The sequence below is a fragment of the Sphaerulina musiva genome (genome assembly GCF_000320565.1).
Source record: "Sphaerulina musiva SO2202 unplaced genomic scaffold SEPMUscaffold_1, whole genome shotgun sequence".
Classification (NCBI taxonomy): Eukaryota; Fungi; Ascomycota; class Dothideomycetes; order Mycosphaerellales; family Mycosphaerellaceae; genus Sphaerulina; species Sphaerulina musiva.
Genome location: NW_016017383.1, coordinates 842,878 through 867,299, shown reverse-complemented (window position 1 = coordinate 867,299; position 24,422 = coordinate 842,878). Strand labels below are relative to the sequence as shown.

Here is a 24,422-nt window from a genome sequence, read left to right as displayed (position 1 = left end):
TACGATCGATTGCTTGATCTTTGTGCTATCATTGGGTTCGAAGGCGGGCTTTTTGGGTAATGCTACAACCGTTCCATTTGTCTTTGCCATGGTCTTCTGGGGCCGTCACTGCGAAAGTGAGCTTGGAGGAGTCGATGTTGTCTGGGAGCAAGCGTCACTCTAGTCAGAACTCTGTTCAAAGTCTGTCCAATGCCGAGCCTCGACAGAACTAAAACTACTGGGTCTACGGCATGAAGTCGTGGCGAAGGATAAGTACAGTTTACTAACATCTAATAAACATCAAGCGAAAACTACGTTGTTGGAAGAACCATCAAAGCGATATAGCAACTCTGCTAATCGGCTTGGCGGGCCCGCAAAACAGTGCGAAATGGTCATCGATTTGCACATGACAGAGCCACTCGCCCGACGTGCCTGAACTTCCATCACGTCCTTGATATAGGTATCTAAGCTGAATGTGCTCAAGACTCTATCGCTGCCTCTTCATTGAACTTCTAGTCTCTTCACTGTGCTGAACAGTGGACTGTACAGCTCTTCTGTAGTGTTCGTCTATCCCAAATGCATACTGTTCCATCGTCCTGCTTACGATTTCTGGTCATAATAGTGCGCCATCTGCAAGCCTGCCCTCTTGTAACCACACTTGACATAGAATCCCTCGTTCGCTTCTGAACAGTCCAAGATCGTCTTGTAGCAGCCCACCTTCTCAGCTAAGTGATCTAAGGCCTGAATAATCCTCAGCCCTAGCTTCTTGCCCTGCTGATCCTTTGTGACCGCAATGTCCTCGATATGTCCCACAAGTCCCAAATGGTGAATACTATAAATGCCACAGTCAGCCTCGCACGTGCGTATATCGGGAGCATACAGCTTTCTCCGAATACACAAGCTCCATCAGCTCATCGCTTGTATATCCACTCCCCCCAAGAACGCAGAAACACCCATTAAAGGCAGGGGTTCCTAGGAATAAAATGGAACGATATCACTCACAACTTCCTCTCCACAATCAACGCTCCCGTCCCCACAATCTTCTTCTCCGCATCCAATATCACCAAAATGTGATATCCACCAGCATTGGGTCGCGAAGAACCTGCCACTGTCGCGCTTTGCACATCACTCGTACTACCCTTCATTTCATCGAATCGCTTCTCAAACTCCTCTTGAGTGATGTCTCCCACTTGCGTCAGAACTCGGAGCACATCGAGGAAGCCTTGTTCGAAGTCGGTTCGTTCGAGCGGGCGGATGGAGTAGTTTTCGGGGAGAGCGGAGAGCACTTGGGGAGAAATGAGGGCGGAGGAGAAGAGGGAATTGGAAGTGGAGGAATTGCCGTTCGGAGTGGGCGACATTGTGGGCGTGTTCGCGTCCTGCGTTCCTGGTGCTTGTGCCTGTTGTTGTAGTCGCGTTGAGGAGGGCTGTTGGCGATGGTGTACGGACGAAACTAGAAAGTCCCTAGTGGGTTGGTGGTAACTTGTAGCTGAATGTCGCTCGCGCGCGGACTTGACCCCAGGGCGGAGGATGACGTTGGAAGCAAGGGAATCGTTTCAGAGAGGAAAAAGCAAAGAGAGCGGTACCTACCTACCTCCTAGTACTCCTCGTGGGTCTGGTTTCTGCTGCTGAAACGTGATAATAATAGAGACGGCACAGCTGTGATGTGGTGTCCCGTGTACTTTCCATCTCGAGGCATCGCGTTCTGTTGGAACCACACACCACACTAGTGCCCAATTAAGAAGATTGATGGAATACCAATTAATAAGTGGATTAATTAAGGTCCGAGGTCTGACCTCTTAAGAAGAGAAAAGAGGGGGGTAGGTATCCCTAACTCTATATACATATACTAAGGAATCAGTAGCCCCTGTTATCTTATATAACTTATATTATATAATACTAGGGTATCTATATCCTTCTGTCTAAATATACCTCCCTTAGCTTAATTATATAAGGAAAGCTGAAAAAATAGATATAGTAACCGTCTATTTTAATCTAATAATTAACTATATCTATATCCTTACCTATCTAAGCCCTAGGCTCGTCCGGAATAACTGGAATAACCCCTTTAGAAGGTTCTTTATAAAGCTATTAGCTCGTTGCTTAGCAGTCCTAATCTATTCTACGGTTAATCGTCCTACTATAGTTTCCTGCCTTACCTAGTGCTAATAGATATCTATATATCTTAAAGCCGTATTAAGAGAGCTATACTTGTAATTAGCGATATCTACTATACGTTAGTTGTTATAGAAAACCTTAGTTCTATCCTTAATAGGTTCCTTATTTCCTAGGGGAAATACCTTGTTAAATTCCGAGAAAAGTCGAGTCTACTAGTATCTATTACTAGCAATTAATAAGAGTACTAACAACTCTGCCTCTACGGTTAATTTAGTAACTATCTTCTACTTAGTTGCTTGCTAATTAATAGTACTACTATACATTATTATTAAGAATCCCTATAAACTCTTCCTGTCTAGGTTGTTACTAAATAAGGCATCTATATATAGTTCTATCTTAGGCTTTTCTCTATAGAAGTGTAGCTTTATATCCTTAGTACTATAGAGGTAGGCAATTAGGTAATTAGTAGCTTCTATATAAGCTTAGCTTAGATTCTTTAGAAATTAAGAAAGAGTAGTATATACCTTTACTACATTAGGCCTTACTAGAACAGCTGTATAACTAATTGAACTAACCTTTATCTAATATCCTTTAATAAAGTCAGATCTAGTAGTATTACTAGTAGGTACTAGTATAAGTCTAGTAGGAAGTAGAGTATCCGGAAATCGAGCCCTCTTATAAATACTAAATTTGATACTAATTTTCGTTAAGTAGGCAGTCTAGCTCAGAGTTAGGATATTAGGTAATTCCTCTACCTCTGTACCTAGGAAGAAATTAGGGTCTTTCTAAGTAACCTTAAAGTTAGAAAGTAGGTACTAGTTAAACAAGATAGCTTAATCCTCCCTGTCCCTCTTATAAATCAACCTAATATTATCTATATAGAAAACTATAAGTAGACGAAGGTCTATATTTACTATTAGGCAGTCAATTCTAGGAACTAACTTAAAGCTATAGTCTTCTATTCTTATAACAAATAGGTTATACTATAAGCAAGGTAACTTAGCTAATCTATAGAGAGCCTTCTTAAGGATAAAGCAGGTATCTAGTCTAAATCTATACTCCTCTATTCCTTCTAGGATAGAACAGTATACTATATATAGGATAGTAGTATTTAGGAAGGCATTTACTATATCCTATTACCTAGTTTTCAGATTCCTTATAAAGGCTAGGATAGTAATAGCCCTAAATACCTTGTAACTAAGTATAGTAGTATAGGTTTTATAGGTTAATAGTAATTAAAGATCCCTACGGATACAGAGCCTAGCTTTGTACCTAAGAATCTTACTAGTTAAGGGGTCTGTTTTGTAAGCAAATACCTAGACTAATAGTACCTTATAGCCTTTATAACTAAAGAATACCCTGAATGTCCTCTTACCTATAAGCTTTCTAGCTTTATCAAATACCGCTTGTCTGAATTGCTAATAATAAATATACCTTTCTATCTCTCTCTAATTAGTAGGGGGTAATAGTAAACTAGTTACTTAGTAAGGATCCTTAAGAGTAGGTAGAGTATAGACTTAGAGGGACGTAGTAGCTGTACAACTTAACTTATTTAGATACTCTTCTAACCGTCTAGTTCTATAGTCGATCTATCGTCTATAGTTGTCTATACTATACTAATAAGTACTCTCTTCTACCTCCCTATCTAAGGTAGGGTACTAATAAGAGACCGAAAAAGCGGAGAGTAATAAAGAAGCGGGTATACCCGGTAAGGCCTCCGGGGCCTAACTAACTTAGTTAGTAGCTATATTATCTTTATCTCTAGCGGGTGTTTCTAGTAGTATTAGGTATAATAGTTCCTGTTCTAGTATCTTACCTCCCTACTGTTTACTACCTCCCTAAGGTTAGATAGCAAAGACCGGAATATTGTTAGCTAGAAAGGGGTTATCTATGCCCTTAGAGGTTAATAATTCCTTAGGTATTAAGATAGAGTCAATTACAGTCTAGTAAATAGTAGTAGGAACTAGTTCTCCTAAGGTTTGTCTATTAATATCTAGAGGATTGTACCTCTTATTATCCTTAAATACTATATCTCTTATCCTAATTACCTTATTTAGGGGTAAAGGTATCTAAATCCAGAAAATATTAGTAGAGGCATACCTAATTAGGTAACTAATATAAGCTCTCTCCTCTATCTTGTCTCTCTTAGTAATGTCTCTACGGAGAGTAAAGGCCTTATAACCAATCGGGTAGAGATAGCTAAGGAAGGGCTTCTTAGTTGTAACTTTCTTAAATAGAGTTATCTAATTAAGCTTAGTAGTAGGGGTCCTATTAAGAAGGTATACTGCTAAATCTATAAGCTATAGCTAAAGGTTCTTAGGCAAATAGCTATTAATCCTAAGAGTTCTAGATTTAGTAACAATCTCTCTTCTAGCAACCTTACTTGCTCTATTCTAAGTAGGGGTATTAGTAGTAGTAGGCAAAGTAGTGATACCTAACCTAGAGATAGCCTTTCTAGTATCCTTCCTAATAGTAGCCTCTATATCAGAGCGAACTAGAATAGTTTTAGTATTAAATAATACTTCTATCCTTTTGAAATATCCTCTAAACTTAGTAACTGCTTATAGCTTAGTTACTATAGGTTTACTAATATAATAGCCCTCCTAGTTATAGTACTAGTAGCTATAAAACTTAAAGACTAATCTATTTAGTTTAGGGAGAGAAGGGGGTATATTAATTAGGTCCTATAAATAGATAGCTATCTTAGTATTCTCTATCTTAGGTAGTACCTCTCTATACTTGTCCTTCCTTCTCGAAATTACTACTTTAGCCTTAGCTAGTAAGCAGGTATTACAATTAACCCTATTTAGAGTCTCTTTCTCTAACTTAATTACCTAGTAACCCTTAGATATAGGTTCTAAGTACTTAATAGCCCTTATAGATAGGTAGCCTAGTAACTAATACTATTAATTAGCCGTTACTATTAAAGGTAGGAGTAGTTTATAACTAGACTATATAGTAGCAGCAGTTTAAGTTACCTCTTCTATTCTAGAAGGTAACGTTAAAGTAGGTAAGGTTGACTTCCCCGTATTCTTAGAGTATAGGGTATATATAGACTTTACCTCCTTAATTCTAGTACTAATTCTAGATAAACTAGTAGTTCTAGCAACACTTCTTAGTATAGGCAACCGTTTAATAATCTAGTAACTATATCTGTTACTGTATTTAGGGGTAAGGTATGCCTAGAGCCTAGGCTCCTTATATAATTAGCTAGTAATCAACCTATCTAGCTAGTTTCTAGTATTATAGTAAATACCCTTCTTATTAAGGATCTGTAGTAAGACCAAACTTATAAAGAATCCCGGAATAAGCCTTGCCTTAAGAAGAGTAAGCTTCCTAGTAACTCTATTACCTATATTAAGATTAATAGTAGTATCTACAATTACCTTAGGTTAGTATCTCTTGTCCCTAGAGATTACTATATTAGAGGAGGTTAGTAACTCGGACTTAACGATCCTTGCCCTTATAGCCTCGTTAATAATATAAACATTAGTACTACTATCTAGAATTATAGCGTTATAAAGGCGGGTATAGTAGCTAATTAAACTAACAGATGCCTTAGAGGTTAAGGTCGATTCTAGAGTAGTAGTAGCAGTAGTGTCCTCGACCTCTACGGCTATACCTAACTTATTCTTAGTATCTTTATCCCTCGACCCTTAACCTTAAGCGGTATTATAAGCTTGAATCGCTTTGTCTACTCTTTCCTTTAAGCCCTTGTCTTCTTTAAATCTCTTCTTAATCTTCCTCTTAGTATTATCTCTTAGCTTCTATACCTTAGGCCTCGGATACTCGGTATTAAGGTAATAGTATTCCTTTTATATATAGTTCCTACTACAGAGGTAGGGCTTTCTTAAAGAGGAGGATAATCGAGTTAAGGACGAAGATTCGGCTATAGTAGTAGATAAGATACTAGTAATAGTAGTTCTGTACTTACTCTTAAATTTAGTATTACTATTATACTAAAAGTAGGACTACTAGGCTCTTAATTCTGAATAGAGAGATATTATCTCTCTATTATTTTGCTTATTAAGCAGCCTGCCTATCCTTATAGCTATATAGTCTCTATATATTAGAGCTATAGAAGACAACTATACCTAGGTAGATTTATTGTCTACTTGCTTACTAACAGTATCTCTCTTTCTATACTAAACGAACTAAAGGTATATATAGTTATAAATAGACTTTCTATATAGTAGGTAAGAAAGGGTTTCTAACTCTTTCTTTAATAACTAAGTAGTAGCAAGGGTATTAGATTTAGTATATTCTAAGAGAATCTTGAGTATCTGCCTAATTGTCTTACAATTAATTACCCTATATTAAAGGTCTATAGAGAGAGACTAGTTAATAATTAATTCAATCTTCTAATACCCCCTTTGCTTAAGTTCCTATATATCCTTGTTATACCTATACTTGAATTAAGCTAGACTAAGAGCTATTAGGGTAATATTAGTAGGTAGAGACGCAAAGTTAAAGACAGGTTGTCCTTTAAGCTATATTAGGTTTTCTAGATCTAGCTTAGCAGCCTTAGCTATCTCTAGGTTAATATTAGCCTATATCTAGAGCTTTACTGCCTCCCTCTTAATATAGGTAATCTATATATTCCAGTCCTGCTAGGTGCGTAGCTTAGTAATCGACGTCGTCGTTAATAATAAGGGTTTAGGAGAATTAGCTATAGTGTCTTCGTTAAATTCGTTAAACTACTCTTAATACCTAGGATACGAGCTACTAGGTATTTCTTTAACCTCTTAAAACTTAGGACTCGGGGATCGGTCGATTGTAAGCTAATCTAATAGGCTCGGGCTTTCTTCTCTTCTTCTAGATAAACGGGTTTAGGTAGGTATAAAGTAATAGTATACGGTCCTCGGGTTTTTCTTAATATAGCGGATTTTGGCTAATCTTAGGTACTTAATTAGGTCAAATAGAGCAAGCCGGGCTTATAACTATTAGAACTATACACTATACTAGTGCCTAATTAAGAAGATTAATAGAATACTAATCAATAAGTAGATTAATTAAGGTCCGAGGTCTAACCTCTTAAGAAGAGAAAAGAGGGGGGTAGGTATCCCTAACTCTATATATATATACTAAGGAATTAGTAGCCCCTATTATCTTATATAACTTATGTCATATAATGCCAGGGCACCCATGTCCTTCTGTCCAAACACGTTCCTGCATTCGATTGCGTGGGACATTGATCGGCCCGCACCGATCCTCAAGCCTTACTGCCTCAGGCCTCAGGGCCCATCTATGCTCACATGCTGATTCAGCCCTTCATTGTGCACTGTGTGCATTATAAAAGGGACTGATATGCCTTTGACAAATGGATGATATGTATCTGAGTGTGATCTACACAACGATCCCGCAGCATGCCCACTCGCACCTAGCGACGTCACGCATCTTCCCACTTCATTCACCCTCTCAAGAAACTGTCAGAGCACTAACGGCCCCGTTGCTCAACACTTCAAACGTCAGTCCAGGGAAATTATGCAACTTGCTGTTATCGATAAAGCTCTCACTTCCTGCTCCCTCAATCAACTCCTGCCCACTTTCAAGCAAGAAGAAACTGCTATCACTGGGCCCAGCACCCCAAGTTCTGTTAATCACCTTTCCCCTTCCCATTTCAGACTCGGGCCACACCCCTTGGAAAGCTTGCATGAGGTCAGGCTTGATATCATCAAAGTGGTACTCGGAATTAAACCCTTTGCTGGCTTTGGGTAGGTACATTTCCCATCTCAAGCGACGATGACGGTTGAAAGCATAAGATCCAGGGACGTTCCCTTGGATGACGACCTTGAGCACGACGAGGCGAGGACTCGTTGAAAGCGGCGTTTGTGGAAGGTGGGCGAACTCTTCTGGTAAGGAAATCTGGTCGTTGTAAGGTCCTACCAGTATGTCCATGCCGTGGCTGAAGTAGCTCCAGAAAGTCTCACGAGTGGCTCTCTCGACTGCGTCGTCTTCTGCACTTCCGGAATCAAAGTCTGTATCGTAAGTATCTGTGCCCGTGGACGAGTAGCTCGATGGAGGTGTTGGACGCGCTCTACCATTCGATCTAGAGCTGCTCCGTGGTCTTTGATGAGTGGTTTGTTCCGGCATTGTTTGTGGGTCCCGTTTGTGGTAGGCATCTGGCGGACCTAGCTCAGTGAGCAGATCTTGTGGCGTTGTTTGGCCTAATAGAATGTGGAACGGCAGCGCTGGAGCACGCCTGATAAGCTCGACTTGCCCAGAGCCGGTGATGTGAGCTTCTTCAATCTCCGCTGGCAGCATATCGCGAGGTTGCAAAGTGAGAGCTGATGTCCGTGGTCCGTCAGGCGTCTTCACGAACAGCATATCGCGAGCTTCAGGCCAGCTGTTGCCCTCGAACACAGCCATGGAGGTTGCTGATGACGCCGCCTGTGAGCCTAGGAGGGACACATGGTCCTTGTCTGCTGCCCAAGCAGAGTGCTGTAAGGGAAATGTAAAAGCGACTCCCGGCCATGAAAGTGTGTATGTCCCCGTCCTCCCCGATCTTGGAGCAAGGTATTCCCCTGGATACGACGCTCCGAAGAGCTGATAGATTCGTTTAAATGTCGCAGTAGAGCCCTCCTTCACCAGCTCGCTACCCTTGTATGCCACCCGTGCCTTGTCAAAGTCCATGACTTCGATCAGCCGTAAGCGCTGGTCGCGTCCATCGAAGCGCAGCCGAAGTCCTCTCTCTGGTAGCGACACTACAACAGGTGTCTGCAACGGCGAATGTTGTGAGATAGTCAAGTCGACCTTGGAAAAGCCGTGGGGCTCCTCTTTGATGGCGGTGAGGATTGCATGGAGGGAGGAGCCCAAGGCCATGAAGCCCAGAGAGTAGCCAGGAAGGACCGAAAGCATTTCCGCCGCCGCAGCCATATTGAGAGATCAAGTGAAAGGAGAATACGGGTTAAGGCGGTCGTATGGGAAAGACAGCGCAGTCATGATGCTGCGGCCACATGCCTGCGGAAGGTCATGTGGGAGCCATGCTGGAGTGGAGAAGACGATGTGCTTTTGTTGGCGATGGTGGTGGTGGTGGTGGTGGTATTGGTGTTGTGGGAGAGGTGGGAGTTCAGTCTTTGGCCTTGACCAGAACACGATGATCGATCACTGGTCTTTGAATGGATGTACGTGTGAGTAGTAACTGAGTATACTGATGAACTGTGCTGGTGACGAGTCATGAGGGGAGGGAGGGGTGACGCAGCGTCGCAGCATGCCGAGCGATAACAGCCAGCTCCGAAGCTCTGATCACTTTGCGAACCGTGGCATTGTTTACACGCACAAACATTCGCTTGACGACCAGGATCAAGCGTCTGTCACTTGTCACACCCTTCACCACCACCGAAAGTGTCCTACGACGCGTACAGCAAGGAGGAGGAAGCAGTGATAACATGGCATCTTCTGGTCCAGGACGAGGCTCGAGCCAGACGCGCAAAGTGCCTACGATGCGACCGGGACTGGGAGTCGGAGGCAGGCCAGGCGTCAACAGAGCAGCCACTGCCACGCCCGTCATGAATGGCCGTATATCACCAGCCGACAGCATTGCATCGTCGCGGAATAGGACTCCGAAGCGCAAAGCACCGCCGGGACTGGACAGCGAGGTTGCGGAGGAGACCAACATCAATGTCGTGGTACGGTGTCGGGGGCGCAATGACAGAGAGGTCAAGGAAAACAGCGGCGTGGTGGTCTCAACCGATGGCATCAAGGGCAAGAAGGTGCAATTATCCATGGGTCCCAATGCGCTGAGCAATAAGGCCTATGAGTTTGACAAAGTCTTTTCGCCAGCATCAGATCAGGGCATGGTGTTTGAGGAAGTCGTGGCTCCGATTCTCGATGAAGTCCTCAATGGCTTCAACTGCACCATTTTCGCCTACGGACAGACGGGAACTGGCAAGACGTACACCATGTCAGGCGATATCAGCGACACTCTGCCTATTCCCGAGGCAGCAGGCATCATTCCTCGAGTATTACATACTCTATTCGCAAGACTTGGCGAGGACGAGGAGGAAAAGATCGAGCACAGTGTCAAGTGTTCATTTATTGAGCTTTACAATGAAGAATTACGCGATTTACTTGCTGCTGATGACCACACAAAATTGAAAATCTTTGACGACGCCAACAAGAATGGCAGGACTACGACAATGGTACAAGGAATGGAGGAAAGCCACATCGAAACTGCATCCAAGGGAATCAAGCTGCTGCGAGATGGGAGTCACAAGAGACAAGTTGCTGCCACTAAGTGCAACGACCTATCTTCGCGCTCACATACCGTCTTTACCATTACTGTATATCAGAAGCGCACGTCAGATGCGGGAGAGGACTACGTCTCAGCGGGTAAGCTGAACCTAGTAGATCTGGCTGGATCTGAAAATATTCAGCGTTCTGGAGCAGAGAACAAGCGTGCTGCTGAGGCGGGTCTGATCAACAAGTCCCTACTCACACTTGGGCGCGTTATCAATGCATTGGTTGACAAAAGCAGCCATATTCCCTACCGAGAGTCTAAGCTTACCAGACTCCTTCAAGATTCGCTCGGTGGCAGGACGAAGACGTGCATTATAGCAACGCTATCGCCTGCAAAGAGCAACCTTGAAGAGACAATCAGTACGCTAGACTATGCTTTCCGCGCGAAGAACATTCGCAACAAGCCGCAAGTCAACCAGATGGTGTCCAAGAAGACGTTACTTAGGGAGTTCACTTCAGAGATCGAGAAGCTCAAGTCGGAGCTTATCGCAACCAGGCAGCGGAACGGTGTATACCTGACGGCAGAGGCATACGAGGATATTACAACCGAGTCAGAGTCTCGAAGGATCTTGAGCGTAGAGCAGCGAGACAAGATTGAGACGATGGAAGTCAACCTGCGTAACAAAGTCAATGAGCTATTTCTATTGACCAGTAGTTTTCAAATGATGAAGAAAGGGAATGAAGAAACCAAAGCAGTGCTCGAACAGACGAAGGGTGTGCTCGCTAAGACTGAGCTGGTCCTGGAACACACCAAATCTGTGCTGGCCGAGGAGGAACTCCTACGAAAAGCTCATGAAGAAACTGAAGAACGACTAGCTGAGGTTGGAGGCGATCTCTTGGGTACTCTGGAAACAACCACGAATCATGTTGACAAGCTGCACTCCAAGCTACGAAGACGATCGGATTTGCAAGATGTGAATCGCATGAGGTGGGCAGACTCTCAAGGACAAGTCGCAACAGCTACCATGAGCGTAGAGGATCGCATCGAAAGCTTGCGCGCTCAACAAGAGAGCTTGCTCTCATCCCTATCGGGTCGGATGCAGACATTTGTGTCTGATGAGATGAAAGAACTCAGATCATCACAGGACTTGTTGCAGCAGAAGGCCGCGGCTTTTGAGGCCTCTCACGCCGAGGTAAACGCACAGACGAGCAAGTCCCGAGATGGCATGAATGAAGTGCTGCAAGAAATTGGCACTCTGCGCGAGGAAGTCAAGCAAAAGGTCGGCGCTGGCTTGGACGATCTTTCGACAGCTGGGCAACGCATCAGCGAGGGCATTGCGACAGAACTCGATGCCTTCCACGGGCAATTGCAAGACGCATATGTGAGCCTTGGTCGTGACTTCAAGGCACTATTCGAAGATCTGATCCGCCGCATGACTGAGCAACAAGCAGAAGCGCAGCGTCTCCGCCAGGATATCACAGAAGCCAACGCAGGATTCGTGGAGTCCAGTCAAGCGTCACAAGACCACCTCCGTCAAGCTGTAGAGAAAGAGCGCGAAGTTGCATCGAGAGAACGCGAGGCTCTTCTAGTGCAGATCGGGTCACTCGTCAGCAATTCCGCGGCAGCACAAGAAGCACGCATGGCAGGTTATCTAGAAAGCGCCAACAAGCGTATCAAGACATCGGCAGACGAGTATGCCATGGCGCAGCAAACATACGGCAGTGGCATGGATGCGTGGACTAGCACTGGCCAGGGACTCATCGACTCGTCTGTTCAGGCCAGAGAGTCTATCAAGACGAAGCTCAAGGCTGACTGGACGAACGCGAACGAGAATACCATCAAGATCACCGAGACGACCAAAGCAGTGCACGGCGAGACCATCCGTATCGTTAATGGTCAGAAGGCTCAAATGGACAACCAACTCGTTGCTTTGGACGAGATCGTCTCCAGAGTGCGCTCGCAGAACGAAGAGCACCACGACGCTCACACAGCCAGCCTCAGCCAGCTTGCAAGTAATGTTCAAGATAGCTACCGCAACCTCGGCGAACACTTCGGGACCTCATACAGCCGCACACAAGCCCTCGACGTCGACATGCAAGAACGCGCCGAAGTTCTCGTGCAAACACTGCCGGAGCTGGCTGAAGAAGGTGAAATCCGACGATCACTTCGCGTCTTACGCGAAGAAAACGGTTCTGCTGCGATGGCCGAATACTCCATCACAGGCGACACTCCTGCCCGAATGCAATACACTTACCCAACAGTGCTACCACGCACAGAAAACCATGAAACCCTCCTCAATCGTATGAGAGGCATCGTACCAAGAGAGCCCCTGGCTTCGCCGCTCAAGTCGCCTAAGAAGCGTCTGTCACCATCGAAGGCGCGGAACAGTCCTTCAAAGAGTAGTCCCAGCAAACCTCAGACTAGCCCTACGAAGACGACGAATGTCTTCACTGACACACCGCCGGTCTTGACCTTCTCAGTGGCACCTGCTTCGGCGCCTACTTCCAGACCTCAGACTGCAAGTTCGCTGAGTAGTTTGAGTAGTCTGAGAGAACTTGACGCTAATGTGGCCCCTAACATAGGCTCTCTTGCGCCACCAACAACAACTTTCACCATTGACGAAGGTGTTGATGAGGAGGGAATCATCGATGCTTCCTCGATTTGCAAGGTTTCTGAACCGAAGTTGAGAAGACATCAGACTGATAGTGCTATTGCCAAACAGGGAGAAACCAAGTTGCCCACGAAACGGAGCACTAGGATGACTGTCGCGGGAGGAGCGGGACTTCTTGGGGCCGAGAGCGAGAAGGAGAATGTCAATTTGAGCGCGAGTGTCGGTGCTGGCGGGAGAAGATTGAGAAGTAGAGGAAGTGATTGATTAGTGAGCAGAGAATGGAAGACAAAAAAGAATTGTACATTGTCGCTTGAATATATATTCTCTCCTACCCCGTAGGAAAAATCTTTACATCTGACATTTCAGAATATGCCTATTTACCCAAAGCAAGCTAACTCCACTTCAACGACCGCCTAGACTCGTCCATCCATTCCATTCCATCCAATCAATCATCTCGTCCATTCCGGCTCAACCACCCTCGTCTCATAATAATACCCTCCTATCGGTTCAACGGCTGTTGCAACTGTCCCTCTTCCCATAATTACTCCTCCTCCCCTGGATACAGATGGTGATGGTGATGGTGGTAACCATCTATTCCCGTTCTTCTCCTCTTCCTCTTCCTCTCCCCATCTTGTTCGAGTTCGAGTTCGTCCTCGTCTTGGTTCTTCTTCTACCTCCTCCTCCTCCTCTTCTTCAACTTCAACTTCTTCTTCTCCAAAGGTAGTTATATCATTTATATTACTATGATTATAATTACTACTACTATAACCACCATGAGTAGAATTGATTTGAGAAAAGGTCGAATGGAGGTCATCATAATTATCGTTGTAGAGGGGTTGTTGCTGCTGTTCTTCTTTTCGTGGATGATGATTCCTTCTCCTTCTTCTTCTTCTTCTGGTAGTAGTCATCGGGGCATATGTATCTAATTGGGGGTAGTGGAAAAGAGGGTTGGTGGAGGGATTTTGAGATGTCGAATGTAGTAGGAGTGGTGGTGGGTGTTGTTGTTGATAATGATGATGATGATGATGATATCTTCGTGCTTGTTCACTTTGTTGGTTTTGTTCCAGAAGAGGATATGTAACCGATCTCCTCACAGCTCCAGCTCCAGCTCCTACTCCTGCGCCTTCGGCTCGTGCAGTTCTTGCTGCTGCCACTGCTGCTCCTCCTGAATAAAACGACGATGAAGCAGCATATTGATCTTGTATTCGACCATCTCGCAACACCCCTGGGCGGAAGTAGCAGTGACGAGCAGTAGTTTCCTCGAGCGCGCGAGACGTAGGAGGTCTGACAGGAGGAGGGATATACGGCAATGGATGTTGTAAATTTCTTCCCAGATTCATCGAAGCCATTTCTTCCCAAGATGGATCGATTCTCATATCTTCTTCTGGTGGAGGGTGCAAGAAGATTGTATTGCAGGAGTAGCTGTAGTGGGATGTTGTTCTATCTGGGAGGCGACCGGATCGAGAAAAGGAGGTAGAGTGAAACATTTTCGCCCTTTTTTCGTTCCCCGTGTGTGTCACTCAGTGGTGCAGATTTTTTTTTTTTTCGAGAAGAAGAGAACTGTTGGTGGAGGACTTGACTGCGCGCAAAAGCAGGTCGAGTGGCTACGTTAACAATGTGACGGACTGACCGACGGACTGACGAGTTGTTTGCTCTGGGACGTAATGTGCTCTGCGCATCGTATAATTCGTATTCATTTATCTACCTACCTACTATGCAGGTTCCCGCAAAAGGCCATGCGTGTGATGATAGTCGCAGTGGGTAGCACAGAGCAGAAAGCATCTCGTGGACACCATGCTCTCGAGAGGGCCACCAATGGACGACTCCTCATAAGCGCCAGAAGCAAACCAGGCGAGAAGGCTGCCTCATCATGTGGCCTCAACCTACATAGGGTGGTGGATGTGGAGGCAAGGCAAATCGTGATAGCCGATGAGGTCGCCACAGTTGCGCTGTCGAGTCAAATGTTTAGAAAAGAAAACTGCCGAGCAATGGCACTCGAGGGACTGAGTGGGTGGTGCGGCCTCTTTGCAGTGAGCGATGGATGCTAGCTAGTGAGCTAGCGCCATGGAACGCGGAAGGAATCGTTGCCTTGCTACATATGCAGTGTACTAATACAGCATACGCCCGAGCATCCGAGTCTCAAACTTGTACAAGCTAGTCATCTGATGAAGTTGTCACTGTCGACTTGGCTTATGGTTGAAGAAGTTACATACAATTACAATAAATGTTGTGGCTCCAAGCTGGTGTGGTCGTACCTATCTTAACCTCTTCGCCCTACAACTCACCATGGCTTATGTCTGGCGTGGCCTCGTACTTGCTCGAAATGCTCTGGATAGCCTCCTGGCCCTTGGGTGGGAATACATTGCCATCCTTCAATGCACTGAAAGCGAGGTCAAATCGGGCTCCGAAGAACCATGCAGCACCGATCTGTCGAAAAAGGGTCAGACTCTGTTTCGTCATAATTTTGGACTTGTCTCCTTCGAGAGATTCACTTACCATGCACACACTCACGAAACTCAACGTCGCAATGACAGCGAGCACGAGGTAGAAGACATCCTTCTTCGATTCCGCCTCCTCTTGCTTCCTCTTCGCCTCTTCCGCCGAGTCAACAGCCACGGCTTGTCCAGCAGCTCCCGCGCTCGGCAATGTCCTGGACGTCTGGGATGGGAAGATAGTCTCGATGAATCTCTCAATCTTTGCGCAAGCAATACTGATTTCGAGAAAATTTGGATCGGTGGGCTTATTCTTCTTGTGAATCTTCCTCGCGAACCTTCTGAAAATGTCGCAAACCAATTGCAAGTTCTGTGTGCTCTCCATCATCAACTGACATGCGCAACCTTTGGTGATCTTGATGTTCCTGTCAAACACTGCTGGATTTTGGAAAACGAGCTCTAATGTTGCAATAGCCATCGATTGAGGTATCGCGACGAAGTTGAAAACACTTTGCTCTTTGATACCGGCCATGTAGAATAGGCATTCGTCCGCTCTCTGCAATGCAAGGAGAACCATTTCGCTGCTGCAGTTGAGGGCCTTCTCCCGATTCTGTGGTTCGAAGAGATCGGAGAATTTGTCTACGTGCTTCGACCAGACTTCTTTGGGCCAGAAGTACCTCTTGTCCTCGTGGTCTTCTCTGATGTCGCGAATGATGTTGGTCTGTTGCAAGAACTGTCCCATACTCTCCATCAACTCTGGTCTTTGCAAAAGCGCCGGGTTGGCAAGCTTGGCTTCGACGAACAGTCTCGTCAAGCCCTCTCCTACAAGTCCGGCTACGTAGTGGCAGTACAGCTCGTAGTCTTTGATGGTTTGTACCCCGTGCGCGTTGTGGTCTGCATTTTTCGCGTAGTCGGCCATGCCATTGCCCATCCTTTTCGTGATGTCTTTGATAATGAGCTTGTATGCGTCCTTTTGCTTGTTGAACTCCTTGGCCACGACATCGAACTTGACCAGCAGTTCTCTGTCCTTCTCGTTCGGCCCGTTCTCATGGAACGTCCAGGCCTCATCCTCAATGAGCTCGTCGAACTTGCGCAACAGAGGCTCCTTCTTTTCAATGGGAATGGTCATATCGTCTTCGATGGTGTCCAGGCCGCGCAGGATCAAGTAGAAGAGACATACAGGCACCAGCAGTTCCGGGTGAAGCTCCTGAATGACAGCGGCAAAGGAGCGCGAGGTGAGATTCAGGAAGCGGAAGCATTCTTTCAGGTTGGGCGTTTCTTGCGACTCGTCTCGCTCGTGGACCGGGTTGTGCCACGTCTTCCATTGGACGATGGAGCGCAGTTCAGAAAGGTGGAAGAGGTAGTAGGCGACTGACTTGGCGGAAGGCATCGTGGGTTGCGGAAAGGGTGTGTCGTAAAGGGAGTGTGTGTCGTTGGAGTACAAAGTCTCGCGCGCTCGCTCGCCGGGGAAAAACAGTAACTATTGGGTGCTGACAATGCAATCGGAGGTACTTTCGGGATGGTGGTTGTGCCGCGACTGGCGATCTGAGGGTCTGCTACCTGACCATTGGCTCGTTGGTATACGTCGATGTGATGTTGCAGTAGCGAAAGTGGGAATGTAGGCTGAAAGGCGACAGTAGCAGGAGGATGTAGTGCCGAGCGTACCTAGCATCAGGTAGGAAAATATGCATGGACCCTGACTACCTTGACCGCGGCACAAAATAATGGCCTGATGTTTTCCGAGATTCCCAGTTGCCGCCGGGATCTCGCTAATTACTGCCAGTGCCAGGCCCATCAATATTCAATGAAATAAATTAACAAGCGTTAACAATGCTCATACAGTACATGTATCGACCTCAATCACATCAATGCATGTGTCATGATGAGAATCTGAAGAATGCTTCAAGGGATCCCACTCGGCAGTCGTCACTCGTCAGATCCGCTAGGTGGTAAGGATGGCCACACATCCAGGATGAAAGGTAGATGCCAAGGCGGGTATATGCATGGTTGTCACGACTTACCATCGATACCCGTCAACGTCGAATATTGCGAGACCAGGATTGCCATCGAGAGAGTATGGAAAGCAGTGAGCTGCCGTACAAAATCCTTCTTTCTTGATACAGAGGACGAGCTGGTCACCTGAGATCCGCACATGTTTAAGAAACCCAGTGTCGTTCCCAGTTTCCAGACGCCTCCTTCACATCAATTGCGTTCATTCCAAACAAGTCGCGGTGAGCGCAAGCAGGTGGTGCTGCGCTTCAGGGGTATCTCAACAGTGTATCCGTACAATCGTCTTTCATGATATCATTCTTCGTCCTGCTCCACGATTAGTCGGGATTGTCAATTTCTTTTGGTACTGGTCTGACTCACTTCTTTCCCCAAATCGCACTCGATGAGGTCCCGGATGCAGATAATCTGGTCATGTTAATCACGCCAATAGGGATGAGACGAGTTCCAAGATTTTCGAATTCGGCCGAGGGATATTTCCGCCCGCGAACGCCTCATCAACGCGACACGGTGGATGCGCCGCCATTGCGCTGCTGAGCGCCGTCAGAGCCTGGAGTGCGAGGCAACGGCTTGCCCTCGGCGACTTTCTCGCGGTATGGCTGGCGACACATTGGGCAGCGACCCTGGGAGGAGTCTGATGCGAGCCAGCCGGAGATGCAGTGCATGTGAAAGGTGTGCTTGCATTCGCCGATCACTGCGCACACGTCAGTCGCGGGACATGTTGATGACGAGCTTCGAGCCGGTTCTCGTACTGATGGGGCACTCGTCGCCTGGAAACTTGCACTTGGTGCAGGTTGCGTCGAACTCGTTGCGGCAGATACCACACTTGTCGTCGGAACCTTCTGGCAGATCCCACTTCCAGTTGGCGACGGCTTGGTAGGACTTGATTTTGATCTTCATTTTCGCGTTCTGCTGGTGCCCTGCGGGGCCGGAGGTTGGGAGGCCGGGTGATTCGTCCTATAGCGCCTTCTGGCAAGAGTGTTCGGAGTCATCAGTAGGTACGTTCGAGTTGCGACAAAACAAACAAATGAGTCAGCCTAGTCAGGTCGGCGCGCGCATGTCACACGTGCGACGCGTCTGGGGTTACCTCCGGTCCTCCGTAGAATCGGCAAGATGGACCCTGCTTTCGGAAGCTCCCCTCCACCCTCTTTGGTAGCTCCCAACTGGCGGGAACGGTGTATGTGTTGTGTTTGTACACAAACAGGATACCAGCGCAAGGAAGCTGTGTGAGGTGAGTTCTCTGTGTGCTTCCCTCGTAGCCTCTCCACTTTCAATCTCCACCCGTACGATGACTGCTCGATGCAAGTAGTCTGAACATTCGCGGAACGTGTGGAGACCATCCATCCCACCGACCATCCGATGGCGGCCACACTGCTGCTTCGACGTTCAACCTTCTCCTCCTCCATCTCCATCCCCGCCATGAGTCGATCCGGACGCACGTTCAGCTCGTACTTCGTCACGCCGAAAGAGCTGTATCAGGCACTGCTCAGAGATCCTCCATCCACGCTGTCCACCGAGCCGAGAACGATTGCAGTATGTGGCTCCTGGTTCCTGCCAAACGATCCGGAGAAGAGGACGGGACTGCAGGTGTTCAAAAAGGCGCATATCCACAAAGCCCGGTTTTTCGATCTTGACAAGATCGCCGATACGTCCTCTCCATATCCACATATGTTGCCCAGTCCGGAAGTATTCAAAAATGCTATCTCTGAGCTCGGCATTAAGCGGGACGATACTGTTGTGGTATACGACTCTGCTGAGCAAGGTATCTTCTCGGCTCCTCGCGTCGCGTGGACGTTCAAGACATTTGGGCACCCAAGCGTTCACATCCTCAACAACTTCAAGCTGTGGATAGAGGAAGAATACCCAACGGAAGAGGGCGAGCCGCAGCAGTTTCAAAAGACCGATTATCCCGTACCGGAGCTGGACAAGAGCAAGGTTGCAGCATTTGAAGAGATCAGGGATATTGCTCGGGACCACAACAAAGAGGGGCATGAAGAAGTTCAGATACTTGACGCTCGTTCAGAGGGCCGGTGGAAAGGTATTGACCCAGAACCGCGACCTGGGTTGTCCTCTGGCCACATGCCGGGCAGTCTTTCCGTACCTGTGCCATCGTTGCTTGACCCAAAGACGAAGACATTGCTGCCAGGACCGGAGCTCCGCAAGGTCTTCGAGTCCAAGGGTGTTGATCCCAGCAAGCCGATCATCTCGAGCTGTGGCACCGGAGTGACGGCGAGTGTGATTGATGCGGCACTAATCGAGGCTGGCTACGCCGATGGCAGCCGTAAGATATACGACGGCTCTTGGACAGAGTGGGCCCAGAGAGTCAAACCGAGTGACAACCTTATTGTGAAGGAGACCAAGTAATTCGGTGCGGAAGAGTCAGAGTATCGACGTTGTCTTTTGTTGTGACTGCGATTTCATTGGCACGGTTGACAGGCATCCTCAAGGCGATTGCTGATGATATGGCCACCTAAATTGAAGTCTGTAAGAGGTATTTTCTGTATGTTTTACGACTGCGTGGCTTCAACAAGCTCGGTTGTGGACGTGAGAGCGATCAGGATGCGGTGTCCAAGCAAAAAGTTTGCTTCGAACAATGCGATTGTTGACTGTTTCATAGGAGTGGCTGTAGCTACCTACATGTACCTCCTCTCCCACCATGGCTCTGCTCCACTCCGCGCACTCTGTCCAAGCTCCCCACGGCAGCGTGCATCAGGTATGGTGTAACGGTAAGACCCCTTTGAGCCCTCCTGGCGGTATCCAGCGGTAGGCCTGGCGCGCCTCTCCATCGGACGGCGGGCATGATGAAGTGAGCGTGATTGCGTTGAAGAATGGAGGCACTGTGAGATCAAACATACCTACCTAAGGTACATGTAGGTATTCGCTCGGAGCCAAGAATGGAGGTGACTGGTTGACGCGTGGGTCTTGAGCGCGTTAATTGCTCTTGCCTTCCAGGTAGAGGCCAAGACAAAGTTGAACGTTGCACAAAGACACGCTGCACCTGCATGACTTCACCTTGCTCGGAGTCCTTCTTCACTAAAAGCGGCGTCTCCCCTTCTTCTGCTGTTTTATCCTACCTAGACACCGCATCTTCATCAGCGCCAGGACAATACAGCAGACACCACCTCACGCAACAGCCGACACAGCCAACATGCTCTTCCTCGCCGCACTCGTCGTCCTCGTGCAGCTCGCCCTTGCAGTGCCGACTTCCAACACCAAGAATTCTCGCCGTCTCGCCGTCCACCTCACGAATGCCATCACTGGCGACTGTGACTCGCTCGTCGAGGAGAGTGCCTGGGTCATCACCAACCTGACCTCCTTCCAGGCCTACCCTTCGGCGAACAGTATCAGCTACTTGTAAGCCAGCGCAGAATGGTCAATGATGGACGGTTGAGCAGTCACTGACCGTCTCGTCACTAGCGCCTTCAGCTTCGAAGACATCAACCCAGGCCTCGGCTTGAAGACCAGCTGCTCCAACTACCTTCCTCGCGGATCCAACGCCACTGTCGAAAATGACAGATACCACCTTTGCGACAGCCACGACGTTCAATTCAAGTACAATGGCCAGATCCTGCAGGTCGAGCGTTGGTACCAAGATCCATGTAAGTGCTTGCGAGTGAAGCCTCAAAGTTGAGAGGGAGACGAGAGCTGATGAGCGCCAAATTCAGGCCTGGGAAAGCCTCCGTACGATAGTGCTATCGCTCATGGCCGCGCGAACGTGACCTTCACAAAGACGCGGGCACAGGATGGCGTGCTGGCCACTCAGGTCCGGATGGAGATGCCCATCACGTCTCTTTCATAAGATCTCGACCTCCTTTGCAGCCTTATGGCGCAGACCGCTGTATCTGTAATGCGGAAGGGGCAAGAACGGAATCAGCATCGACTATCGCTCACACACCGCAGCTTCACTTGAGGTAAGACGATAAAGACTATCAGAAGCACCGCACGCAGAAGAACTCCTGGCATGGTCATGTCCAGTTCGTAGAGTACACGATATGTGCCGCCTCAAAAACTCTACTCACACAGCGGGACATCGTCAAACTCCTTCCTCATGTACACTCTCAGCGCCTCAAGTGCATCCTTCAACACTTGTGTATCACACACAAACCCAAACCTCACATATCCTTTGAACTCTTCTCCAAACCCCACGTCACCAGGCAACAGCATCACGCCCGTCTTCTCCTGCACATCTCGACAAAACGCCTGCGCATCAATCCTCTTTCCATCTCTCTCAAACTTTACAAAACCCGTCGTCCCCGCCACCGGCTTCTCCCAGCTCGCAAACTCATCATGTTTAATAATCCACTTCTCCAACAAGGCCACATTTGTTTTGGCCAGTTGAATATTCCTCCCCAACAACGCATGAATCGTCTCGGGAGACAACGCAAACGCCGCAATCTCCTGATCCATTCGCGACACACTAATCGTCGTATAATGGCGGGTCTGCGCAAACTGTTCCACCAGCTCGGGATTCCTCGATGCAATCCATCCCACGCGGATCCCTGCCAACGAGTACGCTTTGGACAAACTCCCCGTGACAATGGTATTTTTATAACCGAGCGATAGGAGCGAAGGAGGAAACTCGGAGTCCACAGGCCCAATACCGTGAAAAATGGGCCGATAGACTTCATCCGCCATGATGGTAAGATTTCTCGATTCCGCAAAATCGACCAATTTGTGCAAAAACGATTTGGGCAAAATCTGGCCCGTGGGATTTTGCGGAGTATTGATAATTATGAGTTTGGTCGATTCCTTGACCAATTCCCCAAGATCTTCGAGATTTGGAAGCCATTTATTTTGCGGGTCAGATTTCCACAATGACACTTCTGCTCCCAAGGATTCCGGGATCGTGTACAATTGTTGATAAGTCGGATAATGACAAATCACATGATCGCCAGGATGCAAGAGAGAGTAGAATACGAGATGGTTTGCAGCGATTGCTCCGGGAGTGATGAGGATTGCTTCGGGGGATAAAGGGGTTCCGACTTTGCCGGAGTAGAGGCGCGAGAGGTGTGAGCGGAGAGTAGAAATTCCGCGGATTTCGCCATAGGTTTGTGGAGAGGAGAGGTCGAGGAGAGAGGAGGGGCTTTGTTGGATGGATTTGTTTTCGGAGAGGGAAGCGAGTTCGTTGATGGAGAGGCTTTGGCAGCACGTTTCGGCGATGTTGTACTTGCAGGTGGTTTCGTGGTCGTCCATCCACTAGGAGGTACGTACGTACATGGGTCAGTTACTGTTGGTGAGTATACTGATTGATGGATTGATGGATTGATTGGCATTTTCTCAATGTGGATCAGTCGGGACTTACTTGCTCGACTGCAAAGGGAATTGGAGGTGGCATTGTGCTAAGGTAGGTAAGGTATGTTATGCTTCCTCGCAAAAGTCCAGTCACTTGTTCGTCGATGATTCAACGTGTACGAAGCGTGCGAGAGTTGTCTTTTCTTTGAGCTGCCCAGAGAGTAGGTAGGTAGCTAGCAATCCAGCGAAGAAGTTCCCAACTCTAGCTAGCTCTGCGTCTGGGAGAGCCCCGATCAATCAGTAAGGTACGTAGACGAAGAGTACATGTACCTGGTAAGTAGTGATCTGGTCCAATGCAATACCTACATGTAGGATTGTAGGTATCACACCAAGAGGCTGACTGACTAGAACCTTTTCTTTACCTTGGCCCAGAGGTGGAGATGGATGTGGAGTCTCCACCTTTCCTTTGCAAAGCGTAAGTGTATATAACTCCACTTCCACGTTTGGCTACAATGAGTGCAACTTACACTCGAGATGTCACGCTGAGCTCGAGAGGATTGATTCCCTAGTTAAAATGATATATATATATTGCGTGTTGAAGGCCCTTGATACGACGACGATGTGAGAGCTGGCAATCAATCACTACTTCGGCGATGTCGTCACGTGCTCGGTTCCACATGCCATTTTGCGTTTGGTAGCGGGGCTCAAGTCTCGGCTAAAGTATACGCAGCTCTATTACCTCCTAGGAGATACAATTTTACATCCTTCAAACAACTGTATACTACCTATCTGATTAACCTGCTTTTGCTGTTAATAGAGGTTGTTAGTCCTCATCAGAGAACCAATGCGACGACAACAACCTATTGTATATGTAGCGTGCGAGCTGCGTCTGTTGCTGCCTTTAGTACGAATCAGTTCTACACTACGACGACCAACAGGCTCCTCGCCTACAACGACCTCTCCTAGGTAGCAATTCCGAACTTGCTCTATAGAATACCTCAGTAGCAGAATCTTCTTCAAACTACTTGTGAGCACGCAACCAAAACATTCCAGACCAGAAGGTATCAACACCGTTATAAAATACCTAACACACATAACCTAGACCACAACACCCCCTTTTTTTCTTTTTAAATACGAGCGACGTTGTCCGCATGAGACCGTATCGGAGCATGTAAGGTATTGTTACAGATATTATTATACTCGAGCAGGTAGATGGGCTGCCCTGTTCTATTTCTCGTACAAAAGAGAGAGAGGGAAAAAAAAAAACTTTACGGTGATGGTACCTATGTAACCCTCTCCTTGAGGTTCGGCTCTTGAACCCCAGCAGCTACGTGGTACGTGTCGTGTCGCAAAGTACTTGATGAATGGAAGTGAGGCATTCATCGTCAAGGGCGTAATTTGATAAGTAGTTCTAGGCATTACTGGTTTGAAGTACATACCTCTTCCTCTTCCTCCTCTTCCTCCTCCTCCTCCACGCCGCGTTCGTCAACCAATCATCAAGCCAATTCCGCGACACGAAAATTTGCGCGGAATAAAGATCTTGAGTCATAGCGGCGGCGGTGGCGGAGGCATTACGATTCGGAAGAGGAGCCCAGTCATGATAAATTAGGGGAAAGAGAAAAAAGAAGGTGGCTGTAAGAGATGCCGCCGCGTATGCTTCGCAAGCACGCACGCGTGGAAAGAGCACTTTCGGAGCGGAGAAATCTCCGAAGCGATTGTGGCGAGTCTTGTCGTCTGCTGTCTTGGGTTCTATTCTCCTCTCTTTCTCTCTAGCTTTTGGTGCATGAATGTCATGTCGCCTCGGCTCGGTCGGAGAAACGCGGCGCGTGGCTTGCTTATAGCTGCTGTATTAATATAACAGGAAGGA

At 47.3% G+C, this 24,422-nt stretch overlaps 9 protein-coding genes across 9 annotated transcripts; 3 read left to right on the top strand and 6 right to left on the bottom strand.

Moving 5' to 3' along the window:
* Positions 1 to 241: 241 nt before the first annotated feature.
* Positions 242 to 1,569, bottom strand: SEPMUDRAFT_145704 (acyl-CoA N-acyltransferase). Its single transcript, XM_016903217.1, has 2 exons — positions 982 to 1,569; positions 242 to 811 (listed from the first exon to the last, which is right to left on the bottom strand). Exons 1-2 carry the CDS (start codon positions 1,335 to 1,337, stop codon positions 580 to 582), a joined length of 588 nt encoding a protein of 195 aa, XP_016764588.1. The 5' UTR covers positions 1,338 to 1,569; the 3' UTR covers positions 242 to 579.
* A 5,635-nt stretch (positions 1,570 to 7,204) lies between these two features.
* On the bottom strand, positions 7,205 to 9,114 carry SEPMUDRAFT_145703 (UPF0183-domain-containing protein). Its single transcript, XM_016903216.1, has one exon. The coding sequence runs from the start codon at positions 8,968 to 8,970 to the stop codon at positions 7,513 to 7,515; it is 1,458 nt and encodes a 485-aa protein (XP_016764587.1). The 5' UTR covers positions 8,971 to 9,114; the 3' UTR covers positions 7,205 to 7,512.
* Positions 9,115 to 9,472: 358 nt separating this feature from the next.
* Positions 9,473 to 13,163, top strand: SEPMUDRAFT_145702 (kinesin-domain-containing protein). Its single transcript, XM_016903215.1, has one exon. It carries the CDS (start codon positions 9,483 to 9,485, stop codon positions 13,146 to 13,148), a length of 3,666 nt encoding a protein of 1,221 aa, XP_016764586.1. The 5' UTR covers positions 9,473 to 9,482; the 3' UTR covers positions 13,149 to 13,163.
* Positions 13,164 to 13,255: 92 nt separating this feature from the next.
* Positions 13,256 to 13,793, bottom strand: SEPMUDRAFT_145701 (uncharacterized protein; the record flags this gene model as incomplete). Its single annotated transcript, XM_016903214.1, has 1 exon — positions 13,256 to 13,793. A coding segment is annotated over one exon (460 nt), but the record flags the coding sequence as incomplete, so codon positions are not given.
* A 1,164-nt stretch (positions 13,794 to 14,957) lies between these two features.
* SEPMUDRAFT_145700 (farnesyl-diphosphate farnesyltransferase) lies at positions 14,958 to 16,938 on the bottom strand. Its single transcript, XM_016903213.1, has 2 exons — positions 15,381 to 16,938; positions 14,958 to 15,311 (listed from the first exon to the last, which is right to left on the bottom strand). The coding sequence occupies exons 1-2, from the start codon at positions 16,704 to 16,706 to the stop codon at positions 15,159 to 15,161; spliced, it is 1,479 nt and encodes a 492-aa protein (XP_016764584.1). The 5' UTR covers positions 16,707 to 16,938; the 3' UTR covers positions 14,958 to 15,158.
* A 199-nt stretch (positions 16,939 to 17,137) lies between these two features.
* On the bottom strand, positions 17,138 to 18,337 carry SEPMUDRAFT_145699 (RING/U-box). The gene is made up of 3 exons (XM_016903212.1): positions 18,076 to 18,337; positions 17,687 to 18,017; positions 17,138 to 17,632 (listed from the first exon to the last, which is right to left on the bottom strand). Exons 1-2 carry the CDS (start codon positions 18,221 to 18,223, stop codon positions 17,821 to 17,823), a joined length of 345 nt encoding a protein of 114 aa, XP_016764583.1. The 5' UTR covers positions 18,224 to 18,337; the 3' UTR covers positions 17,138 to 17,632; positions 17,687 to 17,820.
* A 197-nt stretch (positions 18,338 to 18,534) lies between these two features.
* On the top strand, positions 18,535 to 19,978 carry SEPMUDRAFT_145698 (Rhodanese-like protein). Its single transcript, XM_016903211.1, has one exon. It carries the CDS (start codon positions 18,683 to 18,685, stop codon positions 19,685 to 19,687), a length of 1,005 nt encoding a protein of 334 aa, XP_016764582.1. The 5' UTR covers positions 18,535 to 18,682; the 3' UTR covers positions 19,688 to 19,978.
* Positions 19,979 to 20,471: 493 nt separating this feature from the next.
* Positions 20,472 to 21,122, top strand: SEPMUDRAFT_34938 (uncharacterized protein; the record flags this gene model as incomplete). The annotated part of the gene is made up of 3 exons (XM_016908585.1): positions 20,472 to 20,677; positions 20,741 to 20,922; positions 20,989 to 21,122. 3 exons carry the CDS (start codon positions 20,472 to 20,474, stop codon positions 21,120 to 21,122), a joined length of 522 nt encoding a protein of 173 aa, XP_016764581.1.
* A 212-nt stretch (positions 21,123 to 21,334) lies between these two features.
* Positions 21,335 to 22,905, bottom strand: SEPMUDRAFT_55816 (aspartate aminotransferase; the record flags this gene model as incomplete). Its single annotated transcript, XM_016909377.1, has 2 exons — positions 22,626 to 22,905; positions 21,335 to 22,519 (listed from the first exon to the last, which is right to left on the bottom strand). Exons 1-2 carry the CDS (start codon positions 22,656 to 22,658, stop codon positions 21,335 to 21,337), a joined length of 1,218 nt encoding a protein of 405 aa, XP_016764580.1. The 5' UTR covers positions 22,659 to 22,905.
* Between the last annotated feature and the right edge of the window lie 1,517 nt (positions 22,906 to 24,422).

Coding starts and splice junctions, on each gene's coding strand:
- SEPMUDRAFT_145704 (XM_016903217.1), bottom strand. CDS start 1,337: ATGTCGCCCACTCCGAACGGCAATTCCTCCACTTCCAATTCCCTCTTC. Junction 812..981: donor TTGATTGTGGAGAGGAAGTT/GTGAGTGATATC, acceptor TGGCATTTATAG/TATTCACCATTTGGGACTTG.
- SEPMUDRAFT_145703 (XM_016903216.1), bottom strand. CDS start 8,970: ATGGCTGCGGCGGCGGAAATGCTTTCGGTCCTTCCTGGCTACTCTCTG.
- SEPMUDRAFT_145702 (XM_016903215.1), top strand. CDS start 9,483: ATGGCATCTTCTGGTCCAGGACGAGGCTCGAGCCAGACGCGCAAAGTG.
- SEPMUDRAFT_145700 (XM_016903213.1), bottom strand. CDS start 16,706: ATGCCTTCCGCCAAGTCAGTCGCCTACTACCTCTTCCACCTTTCTGAA. Junction 15,312..15,380: donor GTTTCGTGAGTGTGTGCATG/GTAAGTGAATCT, acceptor CTTTTTCGACAG/ATCGGTGCTGCATGGTTCTT.
- SEPMUDRAFT_145699 (XM_016903212.1), bottom strand. CDS start 18,223: ATGAAGATCAAAATCAAGTCCTACCAAGCCGTCGCCAACTGGAAGTGG. Junction 18,018..18,075: donor AGGCGACGAGTGCCCCATCA/GTACGAGAACCG, acceptor ACGTGTGCGCAG/TGATCGGCGAATGCAAGCAC.
- SEPMUDRAFT_145698 (XM_016903211.1), top strand. CDS start 18,683: ATGGCGGCCACACTGCTGCTTCGACGTTCAACCTTCTCCTCCTCCATC.